A 17777-nucleotide genomic window follows, 5' to 3' on the forward strand; every position below is an offset into this window, starting at 1 on the left:
TCCAGACTACTCGGAGCTAACTTCTGCAACCGTTTGGACCATGTTTGGGGCTTTGAACTCTGCATGCTCCTCACTCCCTTTTCCTAAACAAACCTCTGCCTTTTGCTGAACTCCTTAAAACCTGGTGCCAAGAACAAACTGATCCCTGAGAGCGTCCACCAGCAGGTACTCCATCCCCTCCCACGTTATTACTCAGTCAGGACAGATGGAGTTTAGCTCTTGTCAAGGGCTCTGAAACCTGGAAAAAATCCTTAATTCTTGCAGCCTAACACCCAGCAGGCAACCCTGACAAAACTGCAGCCTCAGGGGCCCCAAGCCCCGATTCCACATCTCTCAAGGGGGTAATAGCATGTTCCAGGGTTCTCTGAGCATCTTCAGAACTCCGTGAGCGGATCCTGAGAGGCAGGCGTCGGGCACATGCAAGTCCTCAGCAGAGCGCAGCTGTGACTTAGCAGCGGCAGCGCCACCCTCCTCTGCCTCCCTCGCCCTACTTGTGTCCCTGAACAAAAAGACATAGTTGCTTTGGTTTAGAATGCAGTGACAAGGGTGCAGGGTGGGGCACGAGCTAAGGTCATCCAAACACACGGGCCCAAAGAAAGTGACAGAAGCCATATGGACGGTGTCACCAGGTATCTGGGAGCCCAGAGGAGACTCCTGAGGACTGGGCAGGTGGTAATGATTTGGAGACACAGCAGACGTGTGCCAGGCTTTGGAGCAGTGAGAGGCTGACATCAGGGCCAAGGACGGCCTCTGTGGCAGGGGCAGGTGGCGGGGCTCTGTGGACAGGGAGGCCTTGGAGAAGACGGCAAGAAATCAGGCTCGGCAAGTGGCAGCATGGGAGCCATGAGGGAGGGTCGTGTGTCCTGCTGGGTGTGGACGTGTTCACCAGACAAGATGCAGCGGCACCTCCCCTCGCACGTACGTGCCCTGTAAGGCGACCGCTTTCCTCCCAGCCAGCGGGGATGGATGTGTTCTGCTCTGGTACCCTGAGACCGCTTTGGCTATGACACTGTGATAGTTTTGACACCGACTTCCAGGGCTTGATCACACAAGGTGGCACAGCCAGCACTAGCACCCAATGCAGGGGTGACCCGGAGCCATCAGGGAAGGGTGAGCGGGCAGCTCGCATGAACAGGCGCGCAGCCAGAAACGCCTCTTGTGAGGTGCAGGATGGGTTTGTGGATGAGCCCTGCACTGCCAGACAGGAGAAGCAGCAAAAGGGAGGATGGCGTCGCCGGGGTGAGGAACAGGAGCTGCGAGTTGAGGCAAAACCAGGAGAAGAGCCACTCCACACATACGTGTAGGACACAGGATCTGGCACCCAGGATGGAGGACAGAGGAGAGGCTGCCTTCCGCGCTCTCTGGGTTCCAGCTGTGGAAGGAAGCGAGGGGGGACCAGGAGCAGAAATGGACTTTGCGGCAGGAAAGGAGTTCAATGTCAGATAGCACACAGCCTCGGGGAGGCTTGCAGCGAGTGGCCAAGCCAGTGTGCCTGCCCCTGAGAGCTCTGGCACTGTGGCAGGCTCCTTAAGGCCCTCTCCATGGGGAGAATGGGAAGAAGAGTTCTGATGTCACAGAGATTGCAGTCAGGATGCCAACAGAGAAGGGACCCCGAGCGCCGCTCGCACTGGGACCTGGGAAGTGTTCAGCCAGCAGCAGCGGCCACTGCTGACGCTGTGGTGATGAGCATTACTAGTGACCACGTGTGCTGCTTCCAGGCCGGGAGGTTCTTTGTCCCCAAGGTGTGGGGCATCAGTGCTTTAAACAAAAGCTGTTCCCATGGCACCATACATGCACCTCTGGCCCCCGGCTCAGTCAACTGTGAAGTCCATGTGGACGCTGGCAATAGCTATGCCAGCCTGCGCCGCACAGGACAGGAAATCCAGGCTGCGTCTGCCTCTGCCTCCCTCCCCTCAATGGCTGAGTGGTTTTAATTAACAGCTCCCACAGAGGAAGCCAACAGCCACGTGATTAATAAAGCTCTAACTGTCTGCACGCGGCTCGGAGGTCTGGGGTGGCGCTGAGCTTATAATTGTGGGTTCTGCTCGGGTTTGCAGCAGGTGGGGGTTCAGAGGAGTCAAATTTCTTCAGAGAAACTCAGGTATCACAGCAGCCAAGGCTGGGAGGAGGCTGTAGGGGGCTGCGGTGCCCCTACCGGCCCACGACAGTTCAGAGCAGGACACCCACCATGGAAGGCTGGGCTGGCCTGAACTTTCCTGCTTGGCCAGCTTGTACGTTTTCTTTTCCAGCACACTCAGGAGCAGTTAGGGCTGTGTGCCCCTCTGCACAACCCCCCGGGGATGTTGATACAAGGGTTTCTAATGCAGCAGTAGAGACCTACAATATGTCGTTGAAATTCAGCAGTCAGAAGACTCTGGAGGAAAAGGGGTGCCAGCTTCACCCCATCACCAGTTTCGGGCCTCACCCCAAGCCTTCCCAGGTATTAAGATGCCACGTAACCTGCACCCCAAGCCTCATTCTACTAAACACAGCCTTCCTGCCCCCCTGCTCCTTCATATTGCACCCCGGGGGCTCCCCATGTCCAGGCGCAGCAGGCGCTTGCTTGCGTTCCCTCCTGCTCTCCATAGACACTGAGCATGCGTCCGGCTGCAGTGAGCATTCTGCAGCACGACTGGGAACACGGGGTCTGATTGCATCCCGTGCAGCTGTCGGTTCCCGCTGTTATCACCCGTGTGACCCCGCCACATCGCTTGAGCTCTCAGAGGCCTTCTGCCTTGACCAGAGAGCCAGTGCCACGGTCATTCTGTCCCATGTTTCTGACAATTTCTTCACTCAAGAACGTGTCAGGTCAGGTGAGAAGGCAGTTACATACATGGAGCTCTGGGACAGGCATGCAGTCGCCAGAGATCCAGTACAGCTAAGTGCAGAGCCCCACCTCCCTCTGACCCCAAGATCAAGGAGTGGACGAGGGCTTGATTTATAGCAGGGAGGCTCTGGACACAGACGGGGCCTCTCCTCAACCTGGGAACCTTATTTCGCTGCTGGGTCTCCCAAGTTGCCAGCCCACCAGAGGTGTCCACGCCAGCGTCTGCCTCACTAGGTAGTTATTCCAAGATTAAGACGGAAGGTCAAAACCTCTATTTCTCAGGGAGATTTCTTACCAGGACCCTGGGGGCCAGGAAAGAAAGGCAACGATTCTTCCAAGCAGGTTTGATTTGTGGTCCTACCTGAGGCAGCACATTTGCTTTGAGACCTAGCAGATGTTTATGCTCGAGGATGTGCTGTTCTTTTTGTTCCTGGGCCCCAGGTAAGCATCCTCCCGTCATATGCTACAACTCGCCTGCAGAGTGGAAGGCTAAGTTTTTGCATAGCTTGGCTAGCTGGTGAGATCCAAACACTCAGCTGCAAGGTCGGTGTCTAAACAACTAACATGTAAACCTTTAGAGCCTGCGTAAAGTAGCTTAGCGCCCACACGTGGGAGGCCTCAGCGACATTGCTGCTGTAAGAGGAAAAGACTGCCTGCAGACAGGCTCTGGACGGCAGCTGTGACACCAGCCTTCCCCCGTCTCCAGCCTGTCGCCTGCCCTGAAGCTGCTGGAGTTGCCAGTCTCCACAGCATCCCAGATTCTTCAAAATTAATTCACGTTCCTCCCGCTCTCCATTCCCCCTATTCTTTCAGTTTCTCTGGAGACGCCAGTGATGCAACAAGGGGCCTCCTGGTCACTGCACTCGAGAATAAGAAGCAGCGTGGCATGGTCGTCCAGCCTCCTCTGCTCTTCTCTGCACGCCTATGAGGAGGGTCACTACGTCCCCACAGGAAGCAGGCTCAGCAAAGGAAACAGTTTCCCAAACAAGGACGCAGGCTCTTTCCTCCCACCTCAAGAATCTTCCCTGGCATCAGGTCTCCAGAAAGCACGAGGCTTCTCAGGCCCCCTAGAAGCCTTGGGTCCTTATCTCGATCTGAGTGAGCCCAGGCTCAGGAGCCTTGCTGAGAGCTTCAATATGGACCGCGTGTCTGAGGGCCAAGGCACTCCCAGCCTCCTCCAAATGTTCCGTCTCCACCTCGCCCTGAACGCAGTGTCTCTACCTTGCCATCGTAAATCTGTTGAGCCCCACTAGCTGCTGGCCCTTGGAATAACTAGAAGGGAAGGTCCAACCTCAGTGACATAAACAAATGGGGACCAGGTTGTGCTTCTTGATGAGAGTGGGGAAAATCTTGCCAGACAAACAGAGGCACTCAGGGATGACCTGCAACCCTTCCACTCTGCCTAAAGTACATTTATTTGCAAAGTATCAGGCAGAGAAAGGAGAGGCAACAAAATGGGAGGTCACCTTTTTACTTTTTCCATGGGCATAAAATAATTACACACATAGATCTTTATTTTCCCTTCTCTAAAATGAAGACAGCACCATGTAAAGCCAGAGTCTGGGAGCTATTAAAATACCCGGCACTCCAAAGGGAGCAATACCCAGCAGCCTAGGTTCCCGACCATCCAGCAGAGGTGGAATACATTTCTCCTGCGTGTGAGAACTGCCCCAGCCCCTATGAGCCTCGGGCACCTAGCTGTACCCCAGAGGCAAGCTTGAAGAGTCGGGTGTCAGTACAGAAGTGGTGGTTTGACAACTCGTGGCCAGCTTGTAACACCCAGCTGAGCTGAGGCCACACGATGCTGGGTGTGGGAGGCCCACTTGAGGATTGCTGCCGGTAGCGTAGGAGGCAGAACTGGAGAAGAGGTGGAGGAGAGGCTGTTAGGGTAGCTGCTGGAAGCTGCTGGTTCTCTTGGGCTGTTCTGGAAGACCTCGTCGTGCTGGCTTTCCTGATGAACTTAGCTGTTCTTGTAGGAGGAGAAGTTCAGGACCTCGCTGTCACTGAGAATGGCTGTGGTTCACTTTGGGGGAGCTCTGGTCCTCATCTGGAGCATCGCTTCCTGGCTCCAGAGGGGAAGATGGTGCACAGCTCAGCTTCCGGGAGAAGCTTGTCACATTGGCTTTCCTGCTGGGAACTCGGCTTTCCTCACTGCTGGAGGAGCTCAGGACCTCACTGTTGCTGAGGATGGCTGTGGCACTACGGGGGGAGCTCTGTGTTTTCATCTTGAGCATCGATCACTTCCTGGCCCCAGCGCAGATTCCTCAGCCTGCTAGCACAGAGCCTTCGTCTTGTTGGCAGACTTCCTAGCTTCCATCACTGACCTTGGGGCCTTCCCAGTGCAGCTCTGTGAAGGAGGCCTGCATGAGACTTTGTCGTGGGCTCTAGGCCTCTAGCTGGATTCGTGGGAGGCACTGTTACGAGCTCTCGGTCTGCAGCTGGACTCACGCAGGACACTGCTGTGGGATCCAGGCCCTCGGCTGGGGTCTTCGGTCTTTAGTGTGCACAGATTGCTGCCCTGTCTTTGCCCATATCATTCTTCAGGTGACTCTGGCTGTGGCTTCTCTAGTGTGGTTCACCAGACAAAAGAGAGGCTGGGCGCCTGTGCCAGGGGACAGCGGGCAGCAAGCCAGGGCAGGCAGGAAGGAGATGCTCTCGGGCATCCCAGGCAAGCTCGCATCCAGCGTGGTGGCGGTAGGCAGCCTATGTGACGCTTCTCTGTCCCACAGGACTCACAGCACGGCTATGGCGCTGTAGCAGCCCCGCTCACCACGACGCGTGTTCTCATCGGCTTCCACCAGTCAGGGTTTGGTGGGAGAGAATGAAACATCTGGCGCTTCCCTGTGCCTCGAACCGTGCAGGTCTCGCCGCTTACCACCTCCCAGCGAGTCTGCTTCTGTCGTCATGATGAGGATGCCTCGGAAGGGTCTCCAGGGCCCGGGCACTGCGCCACACCTTGCCTGTCCCACCTCCATCACTGGTCAGGGCAGCTCCAGGCACTTGTGTTCTCGTTTGCAGATGTGGGAAGGTGGCTTCCAGGTGACACAAGGCTGCCCACTGGCCGGCCCTGTAGTGCTTCCCACTTACCTCCAAGCCCTGAGCCCAGTATGCTGCCTCTGAATACTAATGCAAGTCCTTATCCTTGACACACAGGCTGTCTCCTTGCTGGCCCGGGGGCTTCTCCAGGGCATGGCTGGAGGGCTGTGAGGTTGGGGACTTCCTAAAGCCCCAGTCCTGTCCCATAGGTGGCACTCCATCTGGTTTAGCAGCCAGCCCCGGATGAAGGGAACTTCAGGTGCCAGCCAGCCACGGGTGAGGGGGGAGGATGAGGGTGCCACACAGGCAGGACCCCGCAGCTTCCTTCCCTTCTCTGGTTCCTGCGCGGCCCTTGTGCCCCTGGCCCCACGCCAGGTGAATTCCATGTCACAGTGGTCCTTCAGCCCACGGTCACCCACCCTAGCACCACTGTCACAGTAACACATCCTCGTCCTTTCGCACTCAACCTCGGTGAGTACCATGCGCTTTCGAGTAAAGCCGGGCTCGCGCCTCCTGCAGGGGCTACGGCTGCAGGCAGTGGGTGGGGGTGGGCGCTGTGGTGTGACTTCTGCTGCCTCTCAGCACAGGCCGGCCAGGCCGAGTCACATACAGGAGTGCCCTGCAGCCTTGCAGCGGTGTCCTGACATCTCATCCTCGCAGCGGAGTGGTAAACCCAGGCACCTGCAGTCCCCAGGATTCCCTCTGTCTTACGGTGTGGGGTCCTTGGGGGGGCCCAACAGAACTCTCGGCTTCCGCCTGGCCCCTTGCCTGGCCATCTTAGAGTGGCCCTCGCTGGCCCTGTTCCTTGACTTCCAGCTACACAATGGTGTCTAGCTTACTTCCTTTGGCCTCAGGGCCTTCAGCCCAGGCTCCAGCATATGCCAAACCCAGAACGTTAGGAATGAGACTGTGGTATGTCCAGTGGGGAGTGGCCTACATTGGTGAGCAGCAGGAACAGAAGGAGAGTCCCAAATGCCAGTTATAAATCCCAAATCACCAGTTATAAACTGGTGATCTAGTCAATCATACCGATGTAGCGGACCTGCCACAAAATCTCTCGACTATGCACCCTGCATCCCTTAACTTGTCCTGCACACCCCCCCTCGCCCCAGGGCCATTTGTATCCTTTTTGATGTGATTTACAACAAACCAACAATATAACTAAAGTGTCCCCTGAGTTCTGTGAGCTACTATAGTGCATTACCAGACCAGGGACCTGGGGGAGAGCCACAGGAACCCCGATTGTAAGTGACAGAACAGAAGTGTGGGCCATCTGGGAACCTGCTGCCTACTGTGGCATCAGAAATGGGGGGCGGTGGCCTTGTGCTTGTCACCTGTGGGGTCTGGGGCAGCTCTTGGTAGATGGTGTCCAAACTGAACTGTAGACCCAGTTGGGATGGCCGAATTGTTGGCACGCACAGGTAAAGGCCCTCACATTTGGTGCCTGGCATCCTGGGTGTGGAGACCAGGAGACAGGGTTCATTCACTGCCTGTGGGTTCCCTGGCCAGGTCTACTGGGCGAGTCTCCGCCCTTCCCTGACCACCCGTCTCCCACCCCACCAAGCACAGCCTGGGCCAGATGAACCTCTACGCCATCCAAGGGCCTGAACCCAGGATCACTGCAGCAGGATCAGCCTCGAGACACAAGAACTTTGCCTCTTTCAGCAGAGAGGCCGCCACACCCTGCTGGCACCTGCGGTGAATCAGGGCCTTTCAGGACAGCCTCTCCTAATCCCCCAGGTGCATGCTGGCTTCTTCTCCTATCAGCTTGCTAGGAACAACAGCCTGCCGGGCCATTTGGGGTCTGGCCTGCAAAGCCGGAAGAAAAAGCCATCAGATAAGTGAAAGCCATTCTTTCATGCTGTCAGGGCACCACTCTGCAGCCCGCTGCATTCTGTGGCGCCGTGGGGAGCCAGCTTTTGGTCACTGTCCCAAAATACCTGAGAAGACGAACTTGAAAGAACTAAAAGGAGAAAGGTTATTTCGGCTCACAGTATCAGAAGACCCAGTCCATGGTCACTTAAGTGCACGGTGATGTAGGACATCGTGGCAGGGAGCCTGTGGTGGAGCATCCTGGCTCAGCTCACGGGGGCCAGGAGGCGCGGTGGGCAGAGCCCAAGGCACCTTCCAAGCCATGGCCCCAAGACCAACTTCCTAGAACCAGGCCCCACGTCTGGAAGCTCCCGCTTCCTGCAGTGCCACCAGCTAGGACCTGCCTTCAACACCAGAGCCCTTGAGGGCCTTCCTAATGCAGCCCATAGTGAGGAGTACTCAATCCACTGCGTTGAGTGGAGGAGGAAGTGGAACGGGAGCCTCTGGCGGCCACAGTCCCACTCAGCAAAGGGCCTACAGGGCTCTGAGCAGCATCTCTTTCCTGCATGGCCAGCATCAGGCTCCTGGGGACGGAGGGAGTTCAGAGTGCAAAGCTGGCCAAGAAGAAGACCGCATGGCTGGCGCGTCCAGTCCAAGGGGCACCTGACTTAGTGCAGCACCGTCAATGGGGACTGCTCCCCCGCCACACACGGGGGCAGCCATTGGCTCTAGCACCACACAGCACATCCAACAGCTGTGCACCGTGGGGCAGGCACTGATGGCCACTGAAGACACAGTCAAGACAGAGGAGGCCTTAACCTTCAGAGTGGGCGGCAGATCTGGTTTTCTCCCTTTCGCTCTCACACATGTGGTGCGTGGATGCACATGTACATAACATGCACACACACATGCACACACAAAGTAACTCTGATGAATGCTTTCAGTGCTGCCAAGACAAAGCAAGTCTCGGGGGATCCCGGAGAAAGGTTACTCCCTCTGCTGGGATGGAGTCAGAGAGGAGCCGGCAGGTAGCAGGGGCAGCTGCACACGACACGCGGCCTCCTGTCTCCCCTTCACACGCACACACAGACGCCCCGGCCCCCAAGGTCTGACCATTTGTAGAGGGACCTTCGGGAGGGAATCGGGGGACATTGAAGGGAGGATGCCCAGTGATGGGCCTTGCCCAACAGTCTCCTTAAAAGCAGAGGCCCTGCGCGAGCACTAGCTGCCTCCCTCACGCGGGGACACAGCGCGAAGGGCCAGCCCAAGGCAGGAAGGCGGCGCTCCAGGGACCCACTCCGCTTCCACTCTGCTTAACCCCGGGGCGGAGGGTGTTTTGTGACGGCGGCCTCGGGAGCCTGCGCTGCACCCTGACCTATGGGCAGCGTCTGTGCCCTCAGCTGCGGCTGGACTGACTGACGAAGGCTGTCGAAAGCCGAGGGCGAGACTGCTCACCTGGCTTTCTCCTGCGCTCAAGGCCCTTGGTGAGGAAGCATTCAAATCCAGTGTCCTGGGCTGGTGAGGTGGCTCAGTGGTCTAAAGCACCTACTTAGAACAAGCGAAGCTAAAACAAAGCATAGGGACCGCGGTTCGATCCCCAGCACCACATGCTAGCCAGCCCCGCCCCCTGGTGGGCTGAGCTGGACACACACACACACACATACACATAATAAATAAATAAATGTTAAAAAAATTTTAAATAAAAAACAAACAAACAAAAAAAAAAATCCAGTGTCCTTACCCCTGAGCTACACTAGCCTAGAGACTTAACCTAACGAAACGGAAAGCTGTGGAAGCCACAGTCATACCCTGTTTGGGCCACTAGAGGGACCCCGTGGCCGGGTCTGTGTCCTCCAAAGGCTCCATAAATACAAGTGCTGAGCCTCCCTGCTGGAGGTGGCAAGTTCCGAACGCCCAAGGTTCTGCCAGGGCGGGCACCCAGAACACGAATCCTACTGTACCTTACACTCTGGGCTTGGACAAATAAGGAGTCCCCCGTGGGGAAAGACCCACGCATGCGCACGGGAGAGCAAGTGCACATCTAGAGCATCTTTGATTCTCCACGAAGCGCCAGCCTCTGGCTCTGATTTTGAAAGGGCACAGCGGGGTTGATCCCCACGTGTGTGGAGTCCTGAAGATCGTGCCGTCTGCCACCAGCCAGATCTCTCGGCCCTTCAAGCTAAAGGCTTCGACACTGTTTATGCATAGGCCAAGACCCACAGCTACGTCCAAGGCTGGGTCCAGCAGGAGACCAAGGGAAACGGTGTTAGTGCAGCAGGCTGGGCTCCTGCGGACAGGAGTTCCGGGGCGTTGGCACCTGTCCCCTGGCGCAGGGCTCTAATATTGGGACTGGCAGGTGGCCTGGGGTGGCGACGAGGGAGCATGTGGCCACATAAGGCAGGGGAGTCAGGTGAGGCCAGCAGCATTGCGGGCCTTCCCTGCTCAGCTAAGGAGATCTGATCTGTCCCCAAAGGCCATGGACACCTTCAAAGTTTCTTGGAGAAAACTTTTCTTTCTTTTTTTTTTTTTTTTTTTTTTGGTGGAACTGGGGATTGAACTCAGGACCTTGCGCTTGCCAGCGAAGTGCTTATTCCACTGAGCCATCTCCCCAGCCCAACTTTTGATATTAAATTTAAACGATCCTTTTTTTTTCCTTCTAGAAAGGATGGATAGCTACATATTGGACAATTACACAACTTAGTGCTTCCTTTGAAAAGAAGAGAGGCCTCCGACACATATGGGCGCTAAGTGCACCCTTTTAATTCTCTTCTGAACCATATGGTACGCTGAGTTCTTAGCCCATGAGCACAGGATTGAATTCAGAGATCAAAACATAATAAGAGACATCCTTGTCTGTCATTTTAATTTATTTTCAACTATAGCCCACACCCAATTTACCAAGCTAATAAGAAGTGGCGAGCTTAGATGGCGAAGCTGATGTGCCTGGCACAAGCTCTGAGCAATGCAGGGCTTGGATAACACACACGTGTGCACACGCGCATACACACACACACACACACACACACACGACCAAGAGGCATTGTCCACTGAGCTCTAGCCCGCCCTTGGGAGAGCTGCACGGCACCCACGTCCAGTGACAAACACAAGCAACACATCACAGAAGAGCTGCCACAGCGACCTGGCGTACAGGGCCACTTGCCAAAACAAAGGTCTTTGGTTTGCAGAAGTAGCCATGATGTCCACCTTAGGGCTCCCATCTGCACGTCCTGCTACTTGGGCGCGAAACCTCCCCCCGAGGACACATCACGCACACACCGCAGCTAGGCTTGCACTGAGCCAAATGAACATCCATATGCAAACTGTCATCATTTCGTGGCTTCCAAGTGCCGGAGTGTTTGAGGGCCTGGTGGAAATGTTGTGTCTGTTGGACAGCTGCCATTAATCAAATACAGCTCCGGGCACCTTCCTGAGAGAACACAAAATCATCACACAGCGATACAGGCACACCGTGTTTATAGCAGCCCGACTCAGACTAACTTAGTTTTGGAAGCAGCCTCTATGTCCTTCAACAGATGAATGGGAAAACTGTACAGAATGGAGTACTACTCAGCTATGAAGAAGGGCTCATTTTAGTATTTGAAGGAGAATGGATGCATCTTGAGAGTGTAAGGTAATAAACCAGACATACATGCTTGAATATAGCATGGTTTCTTGCATATAAAAAGTCCACAGTATAAATAAACTTAAGAGCAAAACAATAGGTAGATAATAGGAAATGGAAAGACAGGTCTTTCTTGAAGGAGCAAGAGCCTGTAATGAGAGCCATCACGCAACCTGCAAGCACGAATGAATGAAAACAACAACTACAATCTCTAAGAGAAATCTTACTGCAGAAGGCTAGGCCTGCGCCATGTGCTTCCAGGCGGTGGGAAGTTCGAGGCTTGATGGCACAGAGTCCTTGAGCGGCAGGCAGTCTGTCCCCCTCCCTCCCACCCCAGCAACCCCCACACCGAGCCATTTAGCAGATTCTGAGGAACAGAAGGAGTGGCCCATCTTTCAGTGCTCCCAACCTGTGCAGTCGATATAAACAGCAGGACGTTAGGGGACTTTTGCCCTGGCTTCAGCAGGGAGAGCAAAGGGGAATCTGGTCTCGTGACAGAAACTGGGGCCTTCTCACGGCCGGAGACATGCTGAACAAGAGTTCTGGAACGTTCCGAGTACAGGGAACAGTGAATGACACTGGGCCCTCCTCACTGGAACGGGACATTTCTATAGTCAAAGGATCAGGGGAAGAAAAACCAGACCGCAGTTCTCCAATTTCAGTAATCGAGTGGTTTGTTTAAATTTCCGCTTTTTTATCTACACTCACTCCAAGCGCTATCTCACATGCTAAAAATGTAAGCTTTGCAAAGCACACACTGAAATGTAAACACACGCTCGTGAGCTCGGGTTTGCGAAGCCTAAGAACTTCTCCCCGGGGAAGGCGCTGATCTGAGTTTGGGGTGTACCTATGTCTCCACCTTGTGGTCACTATCGGCAGTACAGAAAAATTAATTCCCTGACCATTGACCTATGCAGACAGGTTGACAAATTCAACAAAAAATAAACTACTTGAGGGTTTTAAAAAGCCTCAAAGGGCTGGGGAGACAGCTCAGTACAATAAGTGCTTGCCTGGCAAGAGTAAGGTCCTGAGTTCAATCTCTGGTACCTCCAGGAAAAAAAAAAAGCGCCTCAAAATAAAGGCCAGTCTGCTTAGGCAAGAGCAGGGACCAGGGTTCGATCCCCAGCACCACACGCTGCACTGGCTCTGTTCCCAGGCCCGCTGAGATGTCGCCGAGACCAGGTATGGTGACGCACGCCTGTAATCCCAGTGCTGGGGAGGCTGAGACAGGAGGATCACCACAAGTCCAAGCTGCATAGTGAGACCTTGTACCAAATACATTAAAAAAAAAAAAAGTCTCAAAATAGCCACCTTTGGGATAAAATGATTGTAATGGTGAACTTGAGGTCACTGTGGACCCCAGAAGTCTTCCAAACACTAATAAAAGATTACATTATGTACAATTCTATCTTGGCAATAGGTGACTAGCGCTGTGTTTTATTTGTAGGGCAGGCTAGAAATGCAAAGTACGCTCTCAGTGGACCAGAGTTTATCTGTGCCCTGGTTTCCCCAGATACACTGGGTAGCAGAAATTGTGCTACTGGAAGCATTTGGTGTTCCTGTTTTGCAAGATGTTATTACCCAGATGGTTCCAAGTGACAGCCTGGAAACAAAGCCACCTCTAAATCCATACTTTTAGTTAGATAACAACATTTTTAAGCGGGGTGTGGTGGCATACATCTGTCATCTGAGCAGTCTTGGAGGCTGAGGCAGAAGGATCAAAAGTTCTGGGAAATCTAGCAACTGTATGGCTAGGCATGTAGCTCAGCACAAAGGCCCTGAGTTCGATCTCCAGCACTGAAAAAGGCATACGGACAAGAAACTTCCAGAGCTGTGCAAAACTAACGTAATTTTCAAGGGTTGCTGCGCTGTCTCAGCCAAGCAGTCTGATCTGGACGAGACGGCTCAGGCTACGGGATAAAGACTCCCTAGCTCTCTGGGTTCGCCTCGTACCCGCTGTGTAACCCTGGGCCAATGAGCTCACCTTCCTGGGTTTTGGTTTCCTGATCAATGAGACGGGGGTGTTCTAAGTGCAGAGCAAGATGATGCGGGTCAAGCAGAGGGCTGGGCGCAGGAAAGTCACCTGGAGCTAGAATTAGGAGAACACTGACTCGCCCATGGAGCCCCTGACCGCCACGCTCCTGGGGACCAGTGACTGATTATTACTTGTGATCTTTCTTGTCTATAGCTTTCGTTGCTAGAACAGTAGCGGTGCAAAAGGCCTTGAAGAACTTCCGGGCAAATTACAATAGAGATGAAGAAGTCGCAGGGAATGGAACAAAGAGGTGCATCTTAAGCTCACGCAGGGACCTTGCTGAGCCAGGCCCAGCAGCCAGGCCTCTGGCTACCTGACACCCGGGCTCCTCCCCTGCCCAGACCTTAAGGGCTGCTGAGCCTCAGCTCTACACTGGAACACACTGGAAGACAAGAGGGCGGGTCTGAGGCTTCCTCCACATGTACACCCCCACACTCATCACTCCAGCAGTACCCACAAGCCCCTGCTGCGCATGACATGCAAGGGGTTCCGTGGCAAACAAGCAGCATCACATTCTGGCTTCCTGGAGCCACTGCTGCTGGCAGGGAGCGGGTGGGGTCACCGCAAGAGACAAACGTAGAATCGGGACAAGTTGAAACCCCGACAGGCTTTCAAAAGAGCCCAACACACAGTGAGGCAGGTGGCTCGGCAGGGGTCAGGACATGAGCTACTTCACATCTGATGGAGAAGCCACTGGCTGCGTGCATGATGGGAGGCAGCCACCCAGGCGGGGATCTTTAGGGTACCACCCATGCCCAGAAGGAGCACATGAAGTGGGGCTCAGAAAATTCTGGAGATCAAATGGTAGGAAGGACAGCAGCAGCGGGAGCCAGGTAGGACGGGTCCTAGGAGTAGCTAAGGGCCAGTGCCTGCAGGACCATGCACACTCTGCACCCAGCGCAAGGTTAGTGGAGGGATGGATTGCCGCAGAAGCTTTATTTTCCAATGTCACATGGCAGCTGGTAGGGCATCATGGTTACCTGCCAGGCCTGCACACCAGGTCTGCTAACTGCCCGCCAGAGCCTGCTCCCTGCAGCAGGCAGCCTGATGTCGTGAGACCTCGGGGAAGCCAGACACCAAGCCACTTCCGACTCCTCCAGGGAGGAGGCCCAGGTACTCACCCGCTCGTGATGTCATCAGCCCGGATGTTCTTGCTCAGAACGTCCCCGTCGCTCATGTAGCCGGGCGCGTCCATGCTGATGCCCTCCAGGTCCGCCTCCTCCCCTGCCTTGTCTGAGACATCCACATGGCAGACACTGCTGCCCCGGGAGGCCAGCTGCCTCCGTAGAGGCGCCGGGTACACGTAGCGGCCTGACTCGGCACTGATAAACCGGCTGGCATTGGCTCGAGGCGGGTACCCGTTGCCCATGGAGGGGGCGTCTCCCGCCTGCAGCCGAGGGCTGGACTGGCCGAGTCTCCAGGACAAAGGAGTGGGTCTCCCCGTCAAGCTGAGGATGCTGCGGCCGCTTATCTCCGTGGTAACATTGGTGTCAAACGTGGTTTCCAATGTGCTGAAAACACAAATGCAGTGTGGGTCAGGCTGGCAGTGCCTGGGATCCCTGGCGGCTCAGGTGTCCTCTAATTGTTTTAGAAGGAAAAAACATGCTACATACATCAAGTAGGATAAAACCAGGCAGCCCTGGTGTGTTTCCTGTCTTAAAAATGAACACAGGCCCCGGTGCATCTGTGTAATATTCTGTAAAGCTCACGGGAACTCTGCCCTTCAGTGTAGACACTCTAGCACCTTCTTGAGTGAGAGGATCTAACCATGAGAACTTCCCTTCTGACAGTGGAAAGGAAACAGGAGCTGGCGGACTAACAGAAGGCGCATGGAGGTGCCTGCCTGGCCGTGCGGCTAGGGCTCCCCGCCACCCACCAATCTCTAAGGGCAGGGTGCTCCGAGCACCCTGGGGCTCCTAGCATCACTTTCCCATCTGCGGCTCGTCCTGACTGTGGAAGTGGACAGCACTCTGGCTTGCCATCCCTTCAGTGCCCGCTGCCACCCAACTCTTGCTCCTGCCACATTTCATCTGAAAACACCGAGAAAGACTGGCGGATAGCGGCTTGAGCTCTCTAAGATCTGAAGTGCTGTGGATCGTCACCTGCCAGGGCCCTGGGCTCATCGTGGGCTTCAGGAAGACTCTTGCATCCCATGGTCTGCAGGCTCTGGGCATGGGGTGCTGGGCATCTCCATCTCCTCAGAGCCACACGAGGCACCTGGACCGGGCAGAGTGACGTCCTGCCCTGCAGGAAAAACACCGAAGCCTTTTCTCCTGTCACAATCACCCGTTCAGGGTAAGCCAAGAAGTCCACCAGGGCATGATGCATCAACACAGAGCCAGCTGCGGTGCCTGTGGTGCACAGAATGATGCCTTATACCCAAGCCGGGAGGCACAAGGCCCCGCATCCTGTGGCTCCACTTCTCCTAATACCTAAAGTCTGAGCAGAGGGCTGGTGAGATAGCTCAGTAGAGTAAGTGTTTGCCTGGCAAGCACAAGGTCCTGAGTTCAATCCCCGGTACTGAAAAAAAAAAAAAAAAAAAAAAAAAAAGAAGAAAGTCAAAGTTTTGGGGCTGGGAGACAGCTCAGTAGAATAAGTGCTTGCCTGGCAAGCACAAGGGCCTGAGTCCAATCCCTGGTTCTGCCAAAAATAAATAAATAAATAAATAAATAAATAAAGTCTGAGCAGATCCTCACCCCAGGCCCCCAAGTTCACTGTCCTCTGGGAGAGCCAATCTGATGCCCCTTACTCAGTCCTGGAAGCAGCCTCACTTTCTGCATGTGGAGCCCCTGGGTCCAGATGAGGACAGAACCACAGCGGTTTAGCTGGGCCTGCCAAATTTCTGACACTGGGGAGCCTGGTCTCCTCCCCATGCTGATTTATCAAAGAAACTGAAATCAGAGAAGCGATGGAGCTGGCCTGGAAGTTCAGCAGGGTAACCGTTCTCTCCCTTTGATTTCCACAGCCAAATACAAACTGTGAGTGCCCACCCGACCAGAGTCACAAGGGACAACTCAGGGTGGCAGCCTCTTCCACTCCTTGCTGAACAATGAAAACAACCTGCTAAATATTTCTGATGCAACCCTAGGTCCCCTGCAACTAAACCGCAGTTTAAACACGATCGTAGGTTTTTCATCAACATTTCCTGATGCGTTTTATTCACGTGTGTGACTAACGATATTACGGGGGTGTTGGGTATCAGAAGACTGGGTAGGAATTCAAGTTATCTGATTTATCACATGGGTCAAACACAGTTCACCTCTTTTCAATAGTACACTATGCTTGTGGAAAATGCAAGTGAAGGGAAGTTTCAAAGGCGCTGCTCGCCAGTGCCCTCTGCGGAGGGAGCCCACAGCGGCCTGCTTTGGTTAGGAATCTGTCCACGCTGACATTCCTCCTCTGGGCTTGCCTCTTACGTGTTCGCTGGCACGCCTGTGAATTCTAGCACTTTTGGGAGCATGTTTATTTATTTTGTTGTTCATCAACTCACTCCAGGGGCAGCATGAACAAGCACAGGAAACCCCGTGCCGCCCAAGCTCCCTGCAAGCGCAGCGCAGTGACGCACGCGGTGGCAGATACCTGTGTGTGACCTGAGTTCCCCGTAGGCTGGACATGGTCTCCTCCAGGTTCTGCCGCAGGTCAGCGATGTTCTTCACTGTCCGCAGCCGCCGGGCCTCGGGGTCTTCCCCTGGGAACAGAGGCAAAGCCTGTGACCTCTCTGTGACACACCGCGGGCAACAGGAAGCAAGAGGGGTCACGGCTGTGACCTCCTCCAGGCTGAGCTGTTGGCTCGCTATGGATGCTTCTGGGGACTTAGGAAGCCGACAGTGGCTGAATCCATTCCTATAAGGAAGGAGGGATCAAGTCCCAGGAGTCCTTCCTCCAGCTCACTCCCGAGGGGGGCGAAGTCTAGCAGAGCGCTAGGCTGAGATGCAGGCGAGACTTTCCTATCTCTCCACGGAAGACAAGCACAAGTCAGGCCTGCCCAGGTCAATGTGCTGTTTTCTCACCTATTGGTGATGGACGCTGATTTATAAAAAGAGCTTGTGATGGCTAAAAGACATACACTCGTTTTTGTTTTGAATACTAGAACTTGAACTCAGGACCTCAGGCTTCCCAAGCCCTTGGACCTACACTTATTTATCACCCATAATCCTACAGAGGGAGGTCTGCGTGCTCCTTGTCAGAGCAACGACATCACCTCAAATCCGAGCTCCCCACTGACTATGTGGTTAGCTGTGGGTCTCCTTGGTCCCTCTGAGTCCCAATGTGGACAGCACCGAGCTCAGAGAAGAGCAGCAGGCACCCAAGGGGCCTGCGACTCGGCACCCCCCGCAGGCACTCTGCACGCCCCCGCAGTGTAAGGAGCAAGAAGCAAATGGGCAAGGGCGGTCTGCTCTACCAGGACCACAGCCTGCCGCTCTGCGGCAGGACTTTCCAGGAGA

At 54.8% G+C, this 17777-nt stretch overlaps 1 protein-coding gene across 11 annotated transcripts in view; it reads right to left on the reverse strand.

Annotated features, from left to right (window-relative positions):
* The window catches only part of Nav2 (neuron navigator 2), a 394179-nt gene that overhangs the window by 142898 nt on the left and 233504 nt on the right, over positions 1-17777 (reverse strand). For all 11 annotated transcript variants that reach the window (XM_023702826.1, XM_004642702.2, XM_023702824.1 and 8 more), the window contains 2 exons: positions 16912-17020; positions 14454-14843 (listed from right to left, as the gene is read on the reverse strand). In XM_023702826.1, coding sequence (XP_023558594.1) covers positions 14454-14843; positions 16912-17020 — 499 coding nt within the window. The remainder of the gene's footprint in view (positions 1-14453; positions 14844-16911; positions 17021-17777) is intronic.

This window comes from Octodon degus, unplaced genomic scaffold (assembly GCF_000260255.1).
Source record: "Octodon degus isolate 3935 unplaced genomic scaffold, OctDeg1.0 scaffold00159, whole genome shotgun sequence".
Taxonomy (NCBI): domain Eukaryota; kingdom Metazoa; phylum Chordata; class Mammalia; order Rodentia; family Octodontidae; genus Octodon; species Octodon degus.